We start from the raw sequence: 24,379 nt of genomic DNA, 5'->3' as shown, positions 1-24,379 counted from the left end.
CCAAGTAAAAGAATGTATTACCTTATGAATTTGAAGGAATCAAGAAGAGATTTATAATTCTGGCAGAGCATTTGGGAAAATAACTCACGATGGGTACTTAGCTTTAAAAAATTTTGAGGGAATGATGACCAATAAACCCCAGGGAAAAGAAAAATTATCTGATAAGAATGGAAGTACAATCATAGTATATTAACTGTGAAAAGTATTTTCATAATCATAATAATGAAAATTTTAAAATTGATTTAATCCGTAGTTGGGATAACAGCATCGGGAAGATGGGAGAGGATGAGTGTACATGTGGAAGGGGTGAGAGAGCAGGGGACAGATAGTTGGTGAGGGGCCAATAAGGAGACCACAGTTTGTGGGAAACATATCCCTGTCCCCCCATGTTATGATATGCAAAGGAAATCTCCCTCAGAAGCTGCTTGATACTTCTTGAACAGCTCACACCAACAAAGGACATAAAAAATGGGTCAGAAGGCAAGAGGGGATTGCTGGAGGGGTCTCTTTGGAGCGCAGTTGTTATATTGTGAGCCTTCACCTGAGCCCCCGCATTGGAGGAGGGGCAGGCGGTGATACCCTCAACCCAAGAGGAGGGGGCTTTGAATCTTGTTGACTGAACTGGGAAACCTGAAACCCTGGCGCAGGTCCGGTGCCGCAAGCTAGAGAAAGCTAGAGGCCGCCTACCTCCCGCGGGAAATCCGAGCCCAGGGAGAGAGTCCGACTCCAGCTTGAGGACAGGGAAGGCTGTAGAACTGGGCTGCGGCCAGGCCGCCTCGTCGCTGCGGCAAGCGGGGGCTCACCGGGGCGCCGAGGCCAGACTGGGCTGCGCGGAGCTGCTGCCGCGCTGCACAGAGGCCCGCAGAAACCTCCCAAGGGCCCCGGCTGGGCCGGACGGGAGCATCCCCTCCCACCCTCTGCAGCCCCAGAGCCGGGCCTTTCGGCTACAGGAGGATGTGCTCCACCTTCCCGCCGCTCGCCCTCCTCGCCCGCGGCCTCGGGGCCGGCCCGCAGCCTGCAAGAGTCCCCGGTGCTGATTCTCCTCGGCCTGTCCAGGCTAGTGCTGACGACTCAGAGTGAGCAAAGGCCTCTTCTCTTCTCTACCTAAAGAGGGGATCTGACGGAGCTTTCAACCCGGGCAGAGAGGTAGATTCCTGTGTATGAAATAAAGGAACAGAGGGAGTTAATGATCAACTGGTGTTTTGGTTACATCACGTGTTAAGTCTGTGCAACACAACAGATTTCCATGTTATTTAGGAATATGGTCGTTAATCTGATAGAAATAGCTTAAAATTCCACATGGCTGCATAGGAGATTTATAATTCCAGAGAGGGGATGGGATAGGTGGGGTAAGAGCATAATATTTCCCTTTTTTTTTTAAAGATTAATTTATTTATTCCCCTCTCCCCCTGACGCTTGGCTTGCTGTCCTCTGTGTCCATTCCCTGCATGTTCTTCTGTGTCTGCTTGTCTTCCATTGTTGAGTCATCTTGTTGCCCCAGCTCTCTGCAGCATGGGCCAGCCTGCCTTCACCAGGAGGCCCTGGGAATGGAACCTGGGGCCTCCCATATGGTAGACGGAGACCAGTTGCTTGAGACAACTCTGCTTCCCAAATATTTTTTTTACTTTACAGGTCTTCCAGTACTATTTGCCTTTTAAAACTAGTTAATTAAAATAAAAATTTAAAAAAAGAAAATCCTACATCCCTTCTTGATCAAAACATTCAAAAAAGGGGAAATAGAAGGAAACTTTCTCATGATAATGGATATATTATATGAAAAACCCACAGCTAACGTCATACTTAACCTTGAAAGACAAGGGTGCCAATTCTCACCACTTTTATTCAACATTATACTAGAAGTTGCAATTAAGCAAGAAAAAGATATAAAAAGCATCCAAGTTGGAAAGGAAGAAGTAAAACTTTCCCTATTTGTAGATGACACTAGCCTATATATAGAAAATCCTGAGAAATCTACAAGAAAGCTAATAGAGTTAATAAATGAATTCAGCAAAGTGGCCAGGTATAAGATCAACTCACAAAATCGATGGTGTTTCTATACACCAGGAATGAACAATCCAAAAAGGAAAACAAGAAAACAATTCCATTCACAATAGCAACTAAAAGAATCAAATATTTAAGGAAAAATTTAATCAAGAATGTAAACTGGGAAACGGACTTTGGCCCAGTGGTTAGGGCCTCGGTCTACCACATGGGAGGCCCACGGTTCAAACCCCGGGCCTCTTTGACCCGTGTGGAGCTGGCCCATGCGCAGTGCTGATGCGTGCAAGGAGTGCCCTGCCACGCAGGGGTGTCCCCCGCGTAGGGGAGCCCCACGCGCAAGGAGTGCACCCATAAGGAGAGCCACCCAGCGCGAAAGAAAGTGCAGCCTGCCCAGGAATGGTGCCGCCCACACTTCTCGTGCCGCTGACGACAACAGAAGCGGACAAAGAAACAAGACGCAGCAAATAGACACAGAAAACAGACAACCGGGGGAGGGGAGGGGAATTAAATAAATAAAAATAAATCTTTAAAAAAAAAAAAAAGAATGTAAACGACTTATATGCATAAAACCATAAAACATTGCTGAAAGAAGTTAAAGAAGACTTAAATAAATGGAAAGACATTTTGTGTTCATGGATTGGAAGACTAAATATCCTCAGAAAGTTAAGTAGAGAATTATCATATAATTAGACAATCTTACTTCAAGGTATGTGCCCTAAAGAATTGAAAGCAGGGACTTGGACAGATATTTGTACACCAAAGCTTACAGCAGCATAATTAATAATGGACAAAAAAGAGGGGTGGAAGCAACCCAAGTGTCCATCATTGGGTGAATGGATAAACAAATGTGGTATATCCATACAGTGGAATATTAGGTTGTAAAAAGGAATGAAGTTTTGTTACATGCTACAGTATGAATTAACATTGAAGATATCATGGTGAATGAAGTAAGCCAGGCACAAAGGACAAATATTGTATCATCTCACTTATATGAAATAATTAGAATATGAAAACTCATAGAGTAGATGACAGAGTGGGTATAGGGGGCTACGATAAAGTTGGCAATGGAGCATTATTGCTTAATCGGTACAGGTTTCTGTCTGGGGTGATGAAAAAGTTTTAGTAATGGGAGGTGGTGATGGCAGGACAATATTATGAATGTAATTAACACTACACCACTGAATCGTATACTTGAAAGTGGTTAAAATGGGAAATGTTGTGTTGCATATATGTAACCACAATAAAATTTAAGAGAAAAAAAGTATGTTTTTCATTTTCCATCTCATTACTTTAATCATTTTGTCAGAATAATCTGAACATATGTACATAAATACTCGATTGTTCTATAGCATAAAAGAAGTCCTGGAGACATAGCCAAGAATGACTTAGAACGTATTTAATGCGATCATTCCCCCATACTAGTTACCAAAGACTTGGCTTTTCTCCCTGATATCCAAAAACAAGTGACAATTTTTAAAAGTACCTGTTTTTTAATCATCAGATTCTCCCTCTGTGTTACTCTGCTGTGCATTAAGTCATTTCTTGTCTGGAAGGAACACGGGGGCAGAAGCTCTTTAAACCCTAGGGACAATTTTGCCCAACCCCCTCCTTCTGCAGTGCAAGCGACAGAGGCTCACAGCGGGACTGCACAAAAAAAGCTAGTCCTGCCACTACTACTGTAGCCTTGGGCAAGTCCCTCAATGGTTACCTCAGCTCTTCCCTCTGTAAAAGGGACTGATGGTAATCACAGTTAACACTTTCCAAGTGCTATGTGTGTCAGGAACTGTGCTGAGTACTTCAAGTGTCTTTTCTAATCCTCCATGCACCTCAATAATTCATATATGATTACCTTCAATTGGAGGTGACAAGATCAAGACACAGAAAGCTTAAATAATTTGCCCAAGATCAGACAGGAACCATCACGAAGCTAACTAGGAACCCAGGAATAACTACCTCGAGCATTCTTCAATTCCAATTTTTAAATGACTTCTAAGAAACCCCAACAGGTAGTTTCTAAAACCCCTAGTCTCCATGGGCCACATCCTGCCACCCCGTTTGTTTACATATTGTCTGCGTCTACTATGGTGCTGCCCCAGCAGAGCTGAGAAGCAGCTGAAACAGCCTGCGCACCTGGGGCAAAGCCTGACATATTTACTCTCTACCTCTGGTCCAGAGCACTTTACCTACACAAAGCACCTCAGTATACACCATCACACTGAATCCTGCCTATAGGCGTTCGTGCATTGCAAAGGAGGAAGCCAAGACGCAGAGGGTAAGTAATGGGTGTACTCTACCACGGCACAGAAACTAGTGCTGGTTATGACTCTGAACTCTAACCTCTTTCAAGGAAACCATCCTGGCTCCCCTAAAATACTGCAAGGGAAAGGCTTGGGAACTACAAAAAACCTGTGAATACTGATGTGAATATCCTTCCAAGTCCACACATGCAATCAGAGGCAATATTAAATTTTCTAATAAACTTGAAAGAAATGCTTATCTCAAAAAAAAAAAGGGGGGATGGCAATAATAGAAAATACATTTTGAAATGCATATGATGCATTGCTATACATTTTTTAAAAAGATTTATTTATTTACTTATTTCTTTCCCCTTCCCCCTCCCCACCCTGGTTGTCTGTTCTCAGTGTCCATTTGCTGTGTCTTCTTTGTCCGCTTCTGTTGTCAGCGGCACGGGAATCTGTGTTTCTTTTTGTTGCGTCATCTTGTTGTGTCATCTCTCTGTGTGTGTGGCACCATTCCTGGGCAGGCTGCACTTTCTTTTGTGCTGGGCGACTCTCCTTATGGGGCGCACTCCTTGCGCGTGGGGCTCCCCTACGCAGGGGACACCCCTGCGTGGCACGGCACTCATTGCGCGCATCAGCACTGCGCATGGGCCAGGTCACCACACAGGTCAGGAGGCTCTGGGTTTGAATCCTGGACCTCCCATCCTCTTCCCTGTTCTGTAACATACCTTGAGATTTACCTTGTAGTACATAAATGGATATGGGACCACCATGAAAATCACTGCAAGGCAAGAAGAAAAAGAAAGGAAAAAAAGTGTGTATAACCAATAGTCAAATAGACCATGTGTTAGACATCTTCACACATTTAATTTCCTGAAATGTTCAGAAAGAGCTGTGAAGTGTTTTCCTCCCCCATTTCACAGATGAGGAAGCTGAGGCTCAGGGCTATTTAAGTGTCTAGTCATACAGCTGGAATCTACGAATAAACCAGATCCCCTTCAAACCCACAGCCCAAATGAATTCCCAATTACACCAAGATCAGTGGCCAAATCATTTTAAGAATAGAACCTCCTCAGTCTTAATGGATGGCTGCCACTTTGTACTTGAGGTTTTGCCACCTTAAAATACTTCAGTGGGGAACACATTATCCACACTTTCATTTTAAAAAAGTGTTTTAAAAAAAGAAACACTAGTGATCTCTTGCAAACCCATTGCCTAGATTCCCCAGCAAGATCCAGCACTTACTAGAAGTATAATCTTGGGCAAGTCACTTCACCCTTTGGAACTGTGGTTGGCTCATCCCCTAATTAGAGCTGGTAACACCCATCCACAAGGCTGCTGTAAGGATTAGTAACAAGGTAGGCAAAAGTGCTTTGTCAAGGCTTGTGACTGGAACACACTATTTGTTCAATGAACCTTATGAAAGAAGTTATTTTAAATTAATAGAGGAGTTTGTAGCCAAAAGCATCCTCAAGCCCACAATACCTGTGTGCTGAAGGGCTGGAGTGGATGAGGTGCAATTTGAATGTGGGTTTTTCAGCAGACCAAGGCTGTAACAGAAAGAGCAATATAATAGAGCTGCTTCTGTGAACAACTTGAGGCCTTTTTAAATGTTAATTTGTACCTGGATAGCTCCCAGGTTGTGAAGGGTTGGGGTGAGTTGGAGAAAAAGGAAGGCAAGATTTGTGAGAGAAGAGAATATGCTGTTTATTATGGTCTTAGTAGCAAACAGACACGTTACAGAGTGAAATTATTCACGTTACAAAGAGCGTTCCTCACATGAAAAATAGATCACAAGTCCCTTAAGGAAGAATCTTTTCTGATGTTGTTTACTAACAACACCATAGAAAATAAAAGCAAAGGTATTTTAAGCAATTGCTGTAACGTTATCAATTAGAAGTTAAGGGTACAGCAAATTTTCATATTAACATTGTATATCTACTCATCCTAAAAAGATGATGGAGTGGATATTTGCACCAGAATTTGATTCTGAAGTCTATTTTTTCGTTTTTCTGTTCTACTAAAATGTCTTTTGTAAATAGAAATTGCAACAATAATATATTTTTGTTGTATTACTCAATAACATAGCAAGATAGAAAGTTCCCATTCCACTTCCCAGAGGTGGCCAATGTGAATGGTTTGGTTGGCAATACTCCAAGCTTTTTCTATATAGACCACATTACAGTAGCTACTGTTCTGCAATTTGCCTTTTTTCATTTAATAGTGTATAAAAGACCGATTCCATTTCATTATATACAACACTCCTCCTTCACTTTCATAGTTGCATAGTATACCATTGTATGGATGTACTATAATTTATTTAACCACTTCTCTGATAGACTACCTAGGATCTCTCTTTTTTTTTGTTATTACAAATATTACTTCAGTGACCATCCTTACACATGCATATTTTTGGACTTCTGTTAGTATTTCTGTAGAATATATTTGTAGATGTGGGAATCACTGGATTTTAGAGCATGCATGTTTAAATTATAGTTGATACTGCAAAATTGTACTTTAAAATAAAGCTTGCGGTCTTAACTGTTATGCCCCATTGCCCTCCAGCAAAGTAGGAGATGCATTTTAAGATAACTGGCTTCCTCTGTGGTAGTGGCAGCTGTGTGGACCCAGAGGGGAGGGCTACTAACGGAGAAAGAAAAAGATTGTGACTAAATCTTTGAAGCAGAAAGCCTCTTTCTTCAGGTGCTTTGTTTTTAACCCGAGTTAATGGTATTATTGAAACTTAACAGCAGAACTTTGCAATTTAGCAATGACTCTCTTGTGGTTCAAAAATGTTTACTATTTAAAAGAATATGGCATTTGAATTTTTGACAAAAAGTTTATTACTTGGTAATAAAAAGGAATAAAGATAGTTAAAAATGACTGTAAATCCAGTTCCAAATTTATTTATGTAATGGTACATTCACACTGTAGGTGGATTCTACTCTGCCATAGGAGTGTGATCTTAAAGAGAAACCAAATGGCTCCCAAGAGAACATTCCTCCTGTGTGCTGCCTAATAAATGTTCAAAGATACAAGGACCAATTGCCCAGGGCTTTGAAGAACACCTCAAATGTATCATTTGGCAGAAATATGAAAATGAAATACACCTACTCTTCCACGTGTGACAGCCACTAAATAAACCAAGAATGGTATTTTAACTAGGGTTTGAGTGTTTAAAAAAAAAAAACAGAGGGAAGCGGACTTGGCCCCATGAATAGGGCGTCCACCTACCACATGGGAGGTCCGCTGTTCAAACTCCAGGCCTCCTTGACCTGTGTGGAGCTGGCCCATGTGCAGTGCTGATGTGTGCAAGGAGTGCCCTGCCATACAGTGGTGTCCCCCGCATAGGGGAGCCCCACGCACAAGGAGTGCAAAAGGAAGTGCAACCTGCCCAAGAATGGTGCCACACATACGGAGAGCTGACACAACAATATGACGCAACAAAAAGAAACTAAGATTCCCGGTGCCGCTGATAAGGATAGAAGTGGTCACAGAAGAACACACAGTGAATGGACACAGAGAGCAGACAACTGGGTGGGGGGGGGGGGCAGCGGGGGGAGAAGGGGAAAGAAAAAATGAAAAAATAAATCTTAAAAATAAATAAATAGGGAAACGGACTTTGGCCCAGTGGTTAGGGCGTCCGTCTACCACATGGGAGGCCCGCGGTTCAAGCCCCCGGGCCTCCTTGACCCGTGTGGAGCTGGCCCATGCGCAGTGCTGATGCGCGCAAGGAGTGCCGTGCCACGCAGGGGTGTCCCCCGCGTAGGGGAGCCCCACGCGCAAGGAGTGCACCCATAAGGAGAGCCGCCCAGCGCGAAGGAGGGAGCAGCCTGCCCAGGAATGGCGCCGCCCACACTTCCCGTGCCGCTGACGACAACAGAAGCGGACAAAGAAACAAGACGCAGCAAAAAGACACACACACACAAAAAAAACAGACAACCGGGGGAGGGTAGGGGAATTAAATAAAAAATAAATAAATAAATAAATAAATAAATAAATAAATAAATAAATAAAATAAAAGAAACAGAGATACTCCTTTGAGGGACCTCAAGCAATTGGTCATTATTGTAAGTTCACACAGAGACCAACTAGAGGCACTGAGCTTCAAGAGAACTGGATTCAAATTAGGGACATCAGTTGCAGGAGTCTGTGGATTCTCGCTCCAGGGTGCTCTTATTAATGTGATTTGGGAACTCTCCATTTTCTCTTGGGTACTGTATTACTTTTTCTTTCCCTTTACCCTCTATGTCTTTTCTATACTGCATGGTTTCTAGTTAATCATAATTTCTGCTTCCTTACAATTTTGGCTTGCCAAACTCCCAAGCTCCTACAGATTCTCTTTGATTTTAACTCATGTGTACCAACTAGATTTTCTCTCCTGTTTTGTTTTGTTTTGTTTTTATCCAAAATGTTTATTGGGATGGTATCCCACTCATCTTCCTTCAGGGTGCTTTTAGTGCTGCATCCCTCTGGAGGAGCATCCTTCTGCAAGCCTTGCTTTTCCTCCAGTAGGTTGGCAGAGGACAGTGGAGCAATCAACACACAAACTACTGTTTGCGCATGGCTAAAGACTGGTGATTTTATAGTATCCTGGGCATTTTACACCCATGAATTTGGAATGGGGCCCTGCACCAAGTGCTTCTTGTGTTTCCTCTTTACCTCTTCTGGACAGGGATGAAGGAGGTCCTTTGAGAGAGGCATGTTCTTGTGAGGAGGTTGTCACTACCAGAAAGCCTCTCTCCTTTTTTGAAAGCATCCAACGAAAATTTCTTATACATGAGAAAATGTGACATACAATCAGGAGAAAAATCAATCAGTCAATAAAATAGATAAAGCAATGATAGACAGGATAGAATTAGCAGACAAGAACTTTAAACTTTAAAATAGCAACTTATGAATATACTCAGGGACATAAAATACATGAATATAATAATGAGAGAAATGTAAGCTATAAAGAAAACCAATGGGATTTCTAAAGTTGAAAAAATATAATATTTGAAATGAAAAACTAAAAGTTTAAAGCATAGTCACTAAATTTAAAAAAATAGTGAACTTGAGGACATAGAAATATAAGATATCTATTGCTGAGGGCAATCTCCTTTGTTGATTGTGGATGCAATCAGTCACAGATGCAATCACCTAGCTATAGATTTGAATCCATGTATGAAATTCCCTCACAGAAACCATCAGTCCAGTGCTTGTTTGACCAACAACTGGACACCATAGCCTAGTCTAGTTGACACATGAACTGAATCATCACAGTCTAACCCGTCAGCTGTGCACCCTAATTCTCTTTTACTTCTTAGTTCAAAGTCCAAAAAAGGAGAATGAGATCAGTCATCTTTTCTTGGCTGGGCACTTTATAGGTTTTGGACGAGCCAATGGATTGGATGCCTTCGGGTTGGGAGCTTAGCTGTGGTGCAATAAATGGTGAGGAGTGGCCAGGGTCAAGTGGTAAGAAAAAAGTAGTTGTGGGCAGATAAACTTCCTTTAGAAGAGGTTTCGAGCATATTAGATACTCTGAGTGATTCTTAGAACAGATGCATGCATAATCTAGAGTAGTTTCTTGTCAGTGAATGTTTATCAAGTACCTAATGTTTCTAAGCACTATGCTTGGTTCTGAGGAATTCAGAGATAAATAAAATTCTAGCTTGCTCTCTCTCTCTCATAGAAGTCACGGTGTTTTGTGGGGATAAACATAGATTAAAGAAATAAATTACAACACAAATGGATAAGTAGTACAACTACAAATCTTCATTCATTTATTCAACAAGTATGTGACAAGTATTTACCATGTGCTTAGCTCTGGAGCTTGAGCAGTTAACAAACTATTAAAAAATTTCAGCTCTCATGGAGCTTACATTTTAGTGCAAGTGTAAGCTCAAATAATAAATCCGATATATTAGTTGATGACCAGTGATACAGAGGGAAAAAACAAACAAACAAGAATGTGGAATAAGTAGTATTGAGGGTAGGGGTTGCAATTTTAAATAGGGAAGGCTTCCTTGAAAGAATGACATCTGAGAAAGATCTGAAGGTGAGAAAATGAGCCATGCTTTTATCTGGGGAAGAACATTCCAGGCAGAGAGAACAGCCAATGCAAAGGCCCTGCATTGTCATGTTAAAGGATAGTAAAGAGTCTAGCATTCTAGGGTAGAACGGACTAGGGGAAGAGTGGGAAATAAGATCAGGAAAAAGAGGAGCAGGGGGCCAAATCATAGGGGGCCTTGCAGACAAGTGAAAAGATTTTAGGTTTGGGTCTGAGTGACATGAGAGGCCACTGTGGGTTTTTTTTTTTTTAAGCAAATCAATTTTATTGGTACATATTAATAAAGCATACATACATCCAAAGTGTACAATCAGTGGTATTCGGTGTAATCACATATTTCTGCATTCATTACTTCAATCATTCTTAGAGTACTTTCATTATTCTAATAATAATCATAATGATAAAAAAACAAAACTCATCACCTCTCAATCTATGCTTCCCCTGCCATACATTGCTATTCTTTTTCCTTCTTTCTAGTATATTTGTATTTATATTTTGTAAAAATAGTCTTATATATATAATATCACCCATAGTCACGTTTTACATGAGGTTTTACTGTCAAATACAGTACCATGTTCCAGTTTTTAGCTTTCCTTCTATTACTATACATGAGCTTAGACTTTCCCTTTCAACCACTCTCATACACAAACAATAGCACTGATAGTTACAAACATCAAGATAAGCTTTCTTTTTTTATAAAAAGATCTATTTATTTATTTATTTATTTAATTTCCCCCCTTCCCCTCCCTCTCCCCCCACCCTGCTGTTTTTGCTGTGTGTATCCATTCGCTATGTGATCTTCTGTATCTATTTCTCTTTTTGGTCTTCTCTTCTCATTTTTCCCCTCTAGGATTCACCGGGATTTGATCCTGGGGACCTCTGATGTGGACAGAGGTTCCCTGTTAGCTGTACTACCTCAGTTCCTGGTTTCTGTTGCACTTCACCTTGACTCTCCCCCTCGTCTCTCTTTTGTTGCATCATTATCTTGCTGCGTGACTCACTCGTGTGGGCACTGGCTTGCCACGCAGGCACTTGCTCACAACGTGGGCACTGGCTCATCGTACAGGCACACTTTCTCTTCTTTTTTTTTCACCAGGAGGCCCCAGGAATCAACCTGGTCCTCCCATATGACAGGTAGAAGCCCTATCACTTGAGCCACATCCAGTTCCCAAGCTTTCACCGTTTCTATTCATTTCCAAAGGTTTACAAATAACCTTTTTACCAATTCTGCACAGATTAAACCTCAGCTTTCCGTTCTCCAACTACATTCTATTTTCTGGTGATGTATATTCTAATTATTAACTCCATGCGTTTACACAATATATTTAGTTTATAATAGTGCAATCATACACTATTCATCCTTTTGTGTCTGGCTTGTTTCACTCAATATAATGTCCTCCAGGTTCATCCATGTTGTCATATGCTTCACAACTTCATTTCTTCTTATTGTTGCATAATATTCCATTGCGTGTATATACCACAATTTGTTTATTCCTTCATCAGTTGACAGACACCTGAGTTATTTTCTAGTTTGGCAATCATGAATAATGTTGCTATGAACATCGGTGTACAGATGTCTGTGTCTCTGCTATCAGTTCTTTTGGATATATATTTAGTAATGGTATCACTGGGTCACATGGCAAGTCTATAGTCAACTTCCCTAGGAAATGCCAAACAGTCTGCCACAGTGGCTGTACCAGTCTACATTCCCACCAACAGGGAATAAGCATTCCTATTTCTATATATCCTCTCCAACATTTACAGTTTTCCAATTTTTTAATAGCGGCCAGCCTAATAGGTGTGAAATGATATTGCATTGTAGTTTTGATTTGCATTCCCCTCATCTCTAGTGATGTTGAACATTTTTTCATGTGTTTCTTCGTCATTTGTATTTCTTTTTTGGACAATTGTCTTTTGCCCATTTTTAAATTAGGTTGTTTGCCTTTTTATTGTGTTGAGTTGTATGATCTTTTTGTACATCATGGATGTTAAACCCTTATTGAATATGTGATTGCCAAATACTTTTCCCATTGAGTCAGATGCCTTTTCACCCTTTTGACAAAGTCTTTTGAGGAGCAAAAGTGTTGAATTTTGAGGAGGTCCCATTTATCTATTTTTCCTTTTGTTGCTCAGCTTTGGGTATAAGGTTTAAGAAACTACCGCCTACCACAAGCTCTTGAAGATGTTTTCCTACATTTTCTTCTAGGAGTTTTATGGCTGTTGCTTTTATATTTAGGTCCTCGATCCATTTTTTTTTTTTTAAGATTTATTTATTTATTTAATTTCCCCCTCCCCCGGTTGTCTGTTCTCTGTGTCTATTTGCTGCATCTTGTTTCTTTGTCCGCTTCTGTTGTTGTCAACAGCACGGGAAGTGTGGGCGGCGCCATTCCTGGGCAGGCTGCACTTTCTTTCGTGCTGGGCGGCTCTCCTTACGGGGCGCACTCCTTGCGCGTGGGGCTCCCCTATGCGGGAGACACCCCTGCGTGGCATGGCACTCCTTGTGCACATCAGCACTGCGCATGGGCCAGGTCCACACGGGTCAAGGAGGCCCGGGGTTTGAACCGCGGACCTCCCATGTGGTAGACGGACGCCCTAACCACTGGGCCAAGTCCGTTTCCCCCTCGATCCATTTTGAGTTAAGTTTTGTATATGGTGTGTGATATAGATGTCTTCTTTCTTTCTTTGGATATGGATATCCAGTTTTCCCAGCACCATTTGTTGAATAGATTGTTCTGGCCCAGGTGGGAGGGCTTGACCCCCTTGTCAAAAAACACTTGACTGTAGATGTGAGGGTCTATTTCTGAGTTCTTGATTTGGTTCCATTTGTCAATATGTCTGTCTTTATGCCAGTACCAGTACCATGATGTATTTTACTACTGTAGCTAAAGAATAAGCTTTAAAGTCCAGAAGTAAGAGCCCTCCAAGTTTGTTCTTCTTTTTAAAGATCTTTTTGACTATTCGGGGCCCCTTACCCTTCCAAATAAATTTGATAATTGGTTTTTCCACATCTGTAAAAAAAGGCTGTTGGGATTTTTATTGGGAATGAATTGAATCTGTAAATCAGTTTGGATAAAATTGACATCTTAATGATATTTAGTCTTCCAATCAGCTTAGGGGAAGTGGACTTGAGCCAGTGGTTAGGGCGTCCGTCTACCACATGGGAGGCCCGCGGTTCAAACCCTGGGCCTCCTTGACCTGTGTGGAGCTGGCCCATGCGCAGTGCTGATGTGCACAAGGAGTGCCGTGCCACGCAGGGGTGTCTCCCGCATAGGGGAGCCCCACGCGCAAGGAGTGCGCCCCGTAAGGAGAGCCGCCCAGCGCGAAAGAAAGTGCACCCTGTCCGGGAATGGTGCTGCACACACGGAGAGCTGACACAACAAGATGATGCAACAGAAACACAGATTCTCGTGCCGCTGACAACAAAAAAGCGGACAAAGACGACGCAGGAAATAGACACAGAGAACATACAACCGGGGTGGGGTGGGGAAGGGGTGAGAAATAAATAAATAGATATATAAATCTTAAAAAAAAAGAAAGAATAGACTCAAGGGGGCCAGGGTGAAAACAGGGAGCCCAGTTGGAGGCTATTGCAACAATCCAGGCAAAAGACAATGATGGCTGGGAAGCGGATTTGGCTCAACTGTTAGAGCATCTGCCAACCACAGAGGTCCAGGATTCAAACCCAGGGCCTCCTGACCCATGTGGTGAGCTGGCCCATGTGCAGCACTGATAGCGCAAGGAGTGCCATGCCACGCGGGGATGGCCCTGCATAAGGGAGCCCCATGTGCAAGGAGTGTACCCCTCAAGGAGAGCCACCCCACGCAAAAAAAGTGCACCCTGCCCAGGAGTGGCACTGCACACACAGAGAACTGACACAACAAGATGATGCAACAAAAAGAAACACAGATTTCTGGTGCCACTGACAAGAATGCAAGCGGATACAGAAGAACACATAGCTGGTGGACACAGAGAGCAGACAATGGCGGGGGGGGGGGGAGAGAAATAAAATAAAATAAAATCTTTAACAGAAAAATGATAATGGTGGCTTTGAGTAGGGTAATAACAGTAGTGGTAATGAGAAATTATCATATTCTGGATATATTTTGTAGAGCAGATATGCTTGCTGATAAATTAGATGTGGAGTTTGAGGACAAGCAGTTACCTTAAACAAATATGGAAGATTATGGCAAGAATAGCTTTGTGGGGAGAATATCAGGAGATTGGCTTTGAGCATACTAATTTTGAAATGCCTATAAGACATACAAGAAGAGATGTTGAGCAAGCAGTTGGATATGCTGGCATGAGTCTGGAGTTCAGGGATAGTTATGGACTTGTCCGTAAATTTGGGAGTCGTGAGTATATAGAGCTGCACTGTTCAATATGGTAGCCACTGGCTACACGTGGCAATTTAAATTTAAATTAGTAGGGAAGCGGCTGTGGCTCAATCAGTTGGGCTCCTGTGTACCATACGGGAGGCCCTGGGTTTGCATTACGGGGCCTCCTTGTGAAGGCAGGCTCACCTGCAAGCGCTGTGGAGTGCCGCCTGGCCTGCAAGCACCACAGAGTGCCGACTTAGCACGGTGACACAACAACGAAAAAGGGAGACAAGTAAAAACACAGAGGAGTGTGCAGTGAATGGACACAGAGAGCAAAACAACAAGCAAGCCGCAAAGGGAGAGGGGTGGAATAAATAAAAATAAATACAGACACACAGAAGAATGCACAATGAATGGACAGAGAGAGCAGACAGCAAGCAAAAAGCTACAAGGGTGGGGGAGAATTAAAAAAATTTAAACTAGTTAAATAAAAAATTCAGTTATTCTAAATACATTTCAAGTACTCCATAGACACATGTGGCTAGTGGTTACTGTATTAGATAGAGCATTTCCATCAGAGAATGTGCTATAGAACAATACTAATGTAGATGTTTGAAACCATGGGCCTACATGAAATCATCTACAGAATTAATAAGAGAGAAAAAAAGAGATTCAATAATTGAGCTCTTAATATAAATGTATATATGTAAACAAATCAGTAGTAATGGTGGAGTGTTAATAACAAGCTTCCTTTATTTTATTTTTCTATGAACTAAGTTTGCTAACTGGATAAATGAGCAAAAAGACATCCCAGGCACAGGGAGAGCATGTGTTAATAGAGATATAAAATAGTATGGTATGGTTGGAGAAATATAAGAAAGCTGGTATTTCTGGAGCAAGGCCATATTATTTTAATATAATTAAAAACAAAAACAAAAACAAAACAAACTCCAAATCTATTCTTTGTTTAAACAATTTGGGACTGAGCATGTGGCACTGAGGCTAATCAGTCCATGTCTAATTGGAGGGCAGACTAAGAAGGGGAAAAAGAATTTTCCATGTTGTTGTATACTGTGAATGGGAATAGAAGAATTAAGTTTAGAGAAATGGATATTACTTCCCAGCAAATTTCTTTCAATGATATATATTAAGTATGATATTAATTTCCAATTATTTGAAGGTCTGTGCAAAAAGACCTGAAAGTTACTTAAGCTGGAGCTGGGTTTCTATCTGGATTCGGACAAACTGAAAAAAAAGTTGATGTAGCTAATCAGCTATGGCTTTGATGAAATGTATTCACATATAAACAATCACCAGACCCTATCGTGAAAGGCAATCATTTTAGAACATATTTTTTCAAAATGTCAGTTTGCTTTAATAGGTTGTTATCCCAAAACTACCATATTCTTGGTTTTCTTTTTGTACTTTTTGAGTTTGCAGAAAGCAATATCTTAAGCCACAGGAGGAAAAAACCCACAAAATTGCTTTTAACCAATTAAAAGAAACCCTTTCCATTTACATGTTCTAAACTAGAATAACCTAAGTTAAAAAATCCATTAGAATAAAAAACTTTAAAAAGTAGAATCTATTAGAATTTCACGTCATTCCATGCTTCTGCAGTTAAAGACCATGCCATTATTTCCATTATACTTACCTCCTAATTTTCAGGGCTTATTAGCTCGGCTGTAAAAACTTGCTCCAGTTGAAATTTGGCAAGCTGACAAGGCTGCATGCCAGAAGTAATTTACTATCCAGTGTGGTTTGCAAAGTAAAAGAACTATAAATAATAGAAGAAGAAATGAAAAGTTACTGGTTCCAAATATTTTAACATGTCTAATATGTGTCACCTCAAACTTTTCATCTTTTGTTGTTAGAAATGTGAGATAACATGAAAGGTTTGAAAAGTGCACATGCTTTGCATTCACATCAAACTGAAGGCTCTCGATGTTCTTAGGCATCAAAGACCAGTCAGTGTCTACCACTTCTGCTCTGACTTTGAAGTCTAGGAGAGCTCTCTGTGAGTGAGGCAGGCAGGGGACTCCAAATGAGGTAGGGGGATGGGATTCCAGGTGCCTCGCTTTTCATTATCGCTGAAATTACGTACTTCTTTTACCGAATAATAATAATGGAGAAAAAAAAAGTGTTCTTTTTTTCTGCTGTTTTTAACCACTAAGTTGTCTGTGAATTCAGAATCATTAGCTGTGATAATGTGAATATTTCAACAGAAAGTTCAAGTTATTATGAAGTTTATGTTAAAGTACTTTGAAGGCAAGAATAGAAGCTTTTTTGTTTTGATTTGCAAACATCTGGCTACTCTTCATCTCTATAAGAGATTGTCTTGGGACCCTAACTGAAACCTCTCTCCTCTTCCCTGTTTTCCAAACTTGCTCATGAGCATAGCAATGAAGGTCCAGGCTTTCTCAAAGTCATGGAGTGAGCAGGGTAATTCTTTCTGGGATCAGTCTTACCTGAAAATCTGTAAAAAACACAACAATTTATACTAAAGCAATACTAATATATCGGTTAAAATTTGCATAAATTCTTTTGGAGAAGGGGCAGGCTTTGATTATTTGTATTTTTGTATTTCTGACCCTGCCACACATGTAAAATTAATAGTTGAAGCTCTTGAAGAGAATGATATCCTCAAGGAGATTGTCTGGTGACTACTTTTTTAAAAAAATTAATTAAAGTCTAACTTACATAAATGCACAAGTCTTAAGTGTAGTCCTGGATGAATTTTGACATATGTATACACCCATGAAAGGACCACCCACATCAAGTGTAAGAACATTTCCAGTCCAGAGAAGGCTCCTTTATGTCCCTACCCGGTGAGTACTTTCTTACTAATCTGATATCTATAGTGAATTTTAAAGATAAAATACAAGATAAAAAAATTGCTTTCCAAGGAGCACTTCAGAGCACCAGAATGAAAAAGCACTTTTTCTCTACTCTTAGGAGGTCCTTAACTAGAAAGGTGTCCTCAGCTAAGGATTCTGAGACATAGTGGGTACTATGCAAATACAGTTTCTTCTGCTGTACTGGGTTTTCTCTAGTAGGTGTTTTTTTTTTTTTTTTTAAAGCTACTCATACTTCCAGTTATGTATATACATATGTATATATTTATTTATTTCTCTCCCTTTCTCCTCCCCCCCCACTCCATTGTCTGTTCTCTGTGTCTATTCGTTGCATGTTCTTTGTCCACTTCTGTTGTCAGCAGCACAGGAATCTGTGTTTATTTTTGTTGTGTCATCTTGTTGTGTCAGCTCTCCATGTGTGCAGCTCCATTCTTGGGGCAGGCTGAACTTTCTTTCCTGCTGGGTGGCTCTCCTTACGGGGCGCGCATTCCTTGCGCGCGTGGGGCTCCCCTATGTGGGCACACCCCTGCGTGGCATGGCACTCCTTGTGCACATGAGCACTGAGCGTGGGCCAGTTCCACACGCGTCAAGGAGGCTTGGGGTTTGAACCATGGACCTCCCATGTGGTAGGTGGATGCCCTAACCACTCGGCCAAGTCAGCTTCCCTAGTAGGTGCTTTTTATCTATTGAAGATTTCCTTTGGGTTACTATTTAAAATATTTATGTGATGTGATTAGTTGAATTAACATATAGAGTACTTAGAACAAAGCACGTAATAGCAGTACGTGTAGTAAATCCTAGCTGTGCAATAGCTATTACTGTGAAATGCAGAAGTGACAGTGACAAAAGAAGGCTGTATCATTTCCTTTTGGATAATTCTTAGAATAAGATAAAGATAGAAGCTAAATTTCAAAATAAGGAGGGAGACTACTTGCAGATTAGGTTACTTAAAAAAATTGTAATTGTCTTTGTAAAGGGTCTATTAAATTTGCCTTGGAATGAAAGATTACAATGTTTGCTGACTTCCTTGTACCTAAATAAAGAAGTTTAGCAAGTACATTTTCTTGTTCTTCCCTGTATTTATAAAGCACCTAGCATATTCTAGGCACTGTTCTGGCTTATAGACATCTAGTGATAAAAATAGGAAAAAAAAATCTGCCCTTTTGAAACTATCTAGTGCCATCTCCACCCTTACTGTTAATGTGGCCCACAGAGATTTCCCTATTACATCCATGATTTTATTCCATTTCCTTCATATCTTATAGCTGAGAGAATGAAAAAATGATGAAACCCAAGCCAACCTTTGCCTCAGTTCTGAGACCAGCAGGTAAAATATGAAAGGGAAAAAAAGGAAAGGTACAAGGTGGAACATGGTTAATTGCTGAGCCTATTCTCTTTTCATAAATCACACAGAGGCTCAGGGTACTAATGCAAATGTTGAAATAAACAGGTCTAGCAAGAACTCCTGCTTTAGCTTTTTGTCAGATTCCAGAATTTACAAGAACCGAGCCATGTACCACAGTTATTATTTTAGGTTTAGTCATTACACCACCAATACTACTCCCAAGCTGGGTTGCCTGATGTTTTTCTTAGAAATGCTAACTTGTTGGGAAATGGCTCAAGAAGGATTTATATTTTATTGATTGATTTATTTCAGTAACTTACAAATTTGTCAGTAATAAGATCACCTTTTCCAAAATATATATATTGCTGCTATCCACCCAGGGTCACGTGTTTTGAAAGATCTCATCTACAAAGCCAGGTGAATTGTTTAAATAATAAATACTTCTCCCCATTTAAAAAAAATTAGAAAAGAAAAAAAAAAGCAGCCAATTAGAGAAATTCTAAACAGCTTATGAAAACTAGTGTTACTATACTGGCTTATTTAATCTAGCCTAAAGCAAAGAAATTGTGTTTGGGGTAGCCCAGTCAGTTTTAGCACCTCCAACCGTTTTCATTACAGACTAGCTGAAATATTTTCTATAATTAAACGATATCCTTCCCTTTTTCCTTTTTTGTTTTTGTTTTTGTCTTGCCCTTGGTGTTGCGGAAAATGCATTTCATGCCTCCTTCAGGTAAATCTCCGGATCTCAGGCTGCTTTTTCCGACCTCCGCCCACGTCCCGCCTCGCGCTCTTCCAGCCCGGCTTTATCCCAGCCCCGCCCCTCTACTCGCGTCGGGGTGGGTCTTCCTTCCTGCCGCCCAGAGGGTTCCCGCTGCAATCTCACAGTCAGCCACAGAGAGGTGACAGCAGTCCCGGAGCCGAAAGGCCCTCCCCCCCAGTCGGAAGTGACGGATGCGGAAGAGGCGGGACCTAGGGCGCGTGGTACATCGTACCTGCGAGCATAAAGGCTGGGTCGCCGGGCGAGGAGGTGGGCCTGTCCTGCGCGAGTTGGCCGTTGAGAATTTGCTTGTTCGGCTGTAGAGTTCGGACCTCATGGCAGAGATAATCCAGGAACGTATAGAAGATCGACTCCCCGAATTGGAACAGCTGGAGCGCATTGGACTGTTCAGTCATGCCGAAATTAAGTGAGAGAGGCTGGGGGAGGAGGAAAAGCTGGGGCTGGAAGGGGGAGGTTGGAGGTGGGTGTGTGTGGCGGGGCAGGGATGGAAGCCCATTTCTGATGATGCCCATTATTTGTCATACACTGCAAGGTGACCCATCCGCCCGTCTGTCCGTTCATTAGGGAACCAGGTCTCGGTTTAAAGTGATAAAACTAGGACCCCAGCCTATCAGGAGTTTCATAGTGCACTGTGAGCGGTGTGCTTTAAGTTGATTGCTGTAGAGCGAACTGCTGCAGAGATGTGAGAGTGCCTTGGCAGCCCAGGAAGAGTGAATAAGACTTCCTGTACTTGGGGACTGTTTAATTCAATTTTGTATTCTACCCCAAAGCTTGGCACTTAGTTGGCATTCAGTAATTTATTTCTTAAAACCAACTAATTTAATAGTTCAAAAAAAAACCTCTGATTTTCTTCATTTTTCAATGACTCTGAAGTTTAGCAATGTGACAATGAGGCGTAAAGTAAACACTTGTTAATGAAACACAGTACAAAGCAGTGTGGACTCTAGGTAAGTGCTCAGTAAATAGTTATTGTTACCGTTAATAAAGGCAGTAAATTCTCATGTACACAAGGCATTTATATCATCTTAGGAGAAATGTCTGTTCAAGTCTTTTGCCCGTTTTTAAATTGGGTTGTTTGCCTTTTTGTTCTTGAGTTGAAGGATTCCTTTATATTTTCGGAATATTAAACCCTTGTCAGAGAACAGAGGGTGTCTGCAACTCCAAGTGAGATAGTTTGATCTATGTGCATCATGGGGTCTAAGACCCCTCTCAATTAGAAACATAGTGGGCATCACCATCTCCAGATCCTCAAGACTGAGGGAATGAACAGTGGTAATGGTAGACTTATTATTGTATTATAGACTTATTTTTATTTTAGCAATGGAGGAGCTTTTATCATTGATATAAAGGCAGTGGTTACCAGAGGTTCTGAGGGGAGGGAGAGGGAAGAATAGGTGTACAATGGGGGCATTGGAATTGTCCTGCATGACATTGCAATGATGGATACAAGCCATTATACATTTTGTCATAACCTATAAAATTGTGGGGGGCAGAGTGTAAACTGCAATGTAAACTATAGTCCATGGTTAGTAGCAGTGCTTCAATGTGTTCATTAATTGTAACAAATGTACCACACTAATGAAAGATGTTGTTAATGTGGGAAAGTGTGTGTGTGTGGGGAGGAGTGGGGCATATGGGAATCTCCTATATATATATATATACATACACGCACATATATTTTTAAAGATTTATTTTATTTATTTATTTTCCCCATCCCTTTGTTGTTTGCACATGCTGAGTCTGTTTGTCTTCCTTGTTTCTTTAGGAGGCACTGGGAGCCAAACCTGGGATCTCTGATGTGGGAGGGAGGTGCCTAATCACTTAGGCTACCTCTGCTCCCTGCTTTGTTGTATCTCTCATTATGTTTTTTCTTCCTGTGTCTCTTGTTGTGTCAGCTTGCCGTGCTTGCCCATCTTTCCAACTCACTGTCTTCTTTACGAGGCACCAGGATTGATCCCAGTCGCCTGAGCCATATCTGCTTCCCCCTATATTTTTTATGTAACATTTATGTAATCTAAATCTTCTTTAAAAGAAACAACCCCCAAATCCCTTATCACACCCTTTCCTGTGCCCTTTTAAGGTTGATTCTGTATTTTAAGAGGCCCACACAGAATGGTAAAGTAAGCCTCCATAAAACCTGGAGAGGAGATCCTCTTTGGATTTGTCTGAAGTCACAGCTGAGAAGAGAAGGGGAGGGGAGGGGAAGGGAGGGAAGAGAGGGAAGGAAAGGGGTCATTAAAATGAGGGTCTGTTTCTGAACTCTCAATTCAATTCCATATATCTCAATATATAATTCCATATATATTCCGTGTATATATTTATCCTTGTATCAGTATGAGTCCTCCAACTTTGTTTTTTTTCGGGGTGGCTTTAGCTATTTGGAGTCCTTTACCCTTCCATATAAATGTGATGATTGGCTTTTCCATTTCTGCTAAGAATGCTGTTGGAATTTTGATTGGTATTGCACTGAATCTGTAAATTGTTTTGGGTAGAATCGACATCTTAACAATATTTATTCTTCCAATCTGTGAACATGGAGTATCTGCTGATTTATTTAGGTTTTTTTAAATTTCTTTTAATAATGTTTTGTGGTTTTCTGTGTACAAGTCCTTCACATCCTTGGTAAGGTTTATTCTTAGATATTTGATTCTTTTAGTTGCTATTGCAAATGGCATTTTTTTCTTGATTTCTTCTTTAGAGTGCTCACTACTAGCATACAGAAACTACTGATTTTTATATGTTGATCTTGTGCCCCACAACTTTGCTGAATTCGTTTATTAGTTTCAGGAGCTTTGTTGATTTTTCAGGATTTTCTGTATATAGGATCATGTCATCTGCAAATAAGGAGTTTATTTCTTCCTTTCCAATTCGGATACATTTAATTTTTTTCTTTTACTAATTATCTAGCTAGAACTTCCAGTGCAGTGTTGTGTAACAGTGTGGACGGTGGGCATTCTTGCCTTGTTCCTGATTTTAGAAGGAAAGGTTTTAGCATTTCATCATGACTGTGATGTTAACTGTGGGTTTTTCATATATGCCCTTTATCATGTCAAAGTTTCCTTCTCTTCCTGGTTTTCTAAGTGTTTCTTTTTTTTTTTTTTTATGAAGAAGGGATCCTGGATTTTTAAAAATGTGTTTTCACAAACCTCAACTGAGATGATCATGCGTTTTTTTTCCTTTGTTCTCTTAATGTATTACAGTTCCTGATTTTCTTACGTTGAAACACACTTGTATACCTGGGTTAATCCCACTTGGTCATCGTGAATAATTCTTTTAATGTGGTATTGGATTAAGTTTGCTAGTATTTTGTTGAGGAATTTTGCATTTATATTCATAAGGGATATTAGTTTGTAATTTTCTTGTGGTATCTTTATCTGGTTTTGGTATGAAGGTGGCTTTAACCTCATGGAATGATTAGGGAGAGCGCCTTCCTCTTCAATTTTTTGGAAGACTGAGCAGAATAGGTGTTAATTCTTGGACAGTTTGGTAAAATTCCCTTATGAAGTTCATCTGGTGCTGGATTTTTCTTTGTTGGTAAGTTTTGGTTACTAATTCAGTCTCTTGCTAGTTACTGGTTTGTTGAGATCTTCTATTTCTTCATGAATCAATGTAGATAAGTTTGTGTGTTTCTAGGAATTTTTCCATGTCATCTAGGTTGGATGCAGTTCATAGTATCCTTATAGTCCTTATTTTAGTGGGGCCAGTAGTAATGTCCCCCTTCATATGTCTAATTTTAGTAATTTGTGTTTCTTTTTTTTTTTTCTTCCTCAATCTAGCTAAAAGTTTTCTGTTCTTTTTAAAGAACAAACTTTTGATTTTGTTGATTCTATTATTTTTCTGTTCTCTATTTCATTTACCTTTGCTCTACTCTGTTATTTTCTCCCTTCTGTTCACTTTGGGTTTAGTTTGCTATTCTTTTTATAGTTCTTACGGTTTTGAGGTTTGGTCTCTGATTTGAAATCTTTCCTCTTTTTAAATATAAACATTTAGAGCTATAAGTTTCCCTGTCAGCACTGCCTTTGCTGCATCCCATATATTTTGGTATGTTATTTTCATTTTCATTAGCCTCAAGATATATTCTAATTTTCCTTGTTATTTTCTCTTTAACCCATTGGTTGTTTAAGAGTACATTGTTTAATTTCCACATTTTTGTGAATATTCTATTTTCCCCTCTGTAATTGATTTCTGGCTTCATTCTGTTGTAGTTAGAGACGATAACATTGTGTGATTTCAATATTTGATTTTATTGAGACTTGTTTTGTGACCCAAGATATGACCTGTCTTGGAGAATGGTCCATGTGCACTCAAGAAGAATGTATATTCTCTTGTTGTGTTCTTTTTTTTTTTTTAATTGTTGAAAATTCAAAAACACGAGTAATTTAGCAGGGGAGTGGGTATAGCTCAGTGGTTGAGTGCCTGCTATCCACATATGAGGTCCTGCGTTCAATCCCTAGTACCTCCTTTAAAAAAAAAATTTAGTAAAGAGATTTTATTATTATTAAAACCTAAGGGAACTGAATTTGGAGGAAAAGAAATGTTTGCTAATACCACACATTAGTAATGTAAAATACTTAATATTATTTGCTTTCTGATGGGAATATAGATGGTTCTAGCAGTAGATTAAGATGATTTTCATAAACACTGATAAGAACACACAAGTAATTGTATAAAAGAAGGCTTGTTCTTCAAACAGATACATGTACATGCACTGTTCACAATGGCCAAAAAGTGGAAACAGCCCAAGTACCTGTCAATGGATGAATGAAGAAACAAATTGTGGTGTATACATGCA

General features: G+C 40.4%; 1 protein-coding gene and 1 pseudogene across 2 annotated transcripts in view; both read left to right on the top strand.

Annotated features, from left to right (window-relative positions):
- Positions 1-486: 486 nt before the first annotated feature.
- UTP6 (UTP6 small subunit processome component) overlaps positions 487-24,379 on the top strand; it is a 56,806-nt gene continuing 32,913 nt past the window's right edge. The window contains exons 1-2 of one of the 2 annotated variants that reach the window (XM_058283842.1): positions 487-1,146; positions 19,540-19,993. In XM_058283842.1, the coding sequence (XP_058139825.1) occupies positions 19,902-19,993 (92 nt within the window). In that variant the 5' untranslated portion in view covers positions 487-1,146; positions 19,540-19,901. The remainder of the gene's footprint in view (positions 1,147-19,539; positions 19,994-24,379) is intronic. The other variant, XM_004454876.3, reaches the window with a different exon arrangement.
- Positions 21,655-21,766, top strand: LOC111763298 (small nucleolar RNA SNORA26; annotated as a pseudogene).

This window comes from Dasypus novemcinctus, chromosome 21 (genome assembly GCF_030445035.2).
Source record: "Dasypus novemcinctus isolate mDasNov1 chromosome 21, mDasNov1.1.hap2, whole genome shotgun sequence".
Lineage (NCBI taxonomy): Eukaryota > Metazoa > Chordata > Mammalia > Cingulata > Dasypodidae > Dasypus > Dasypus novemcinctus.
This window is presented reverse-complemented; position numbering and strand designations above follow the sequence as displayed.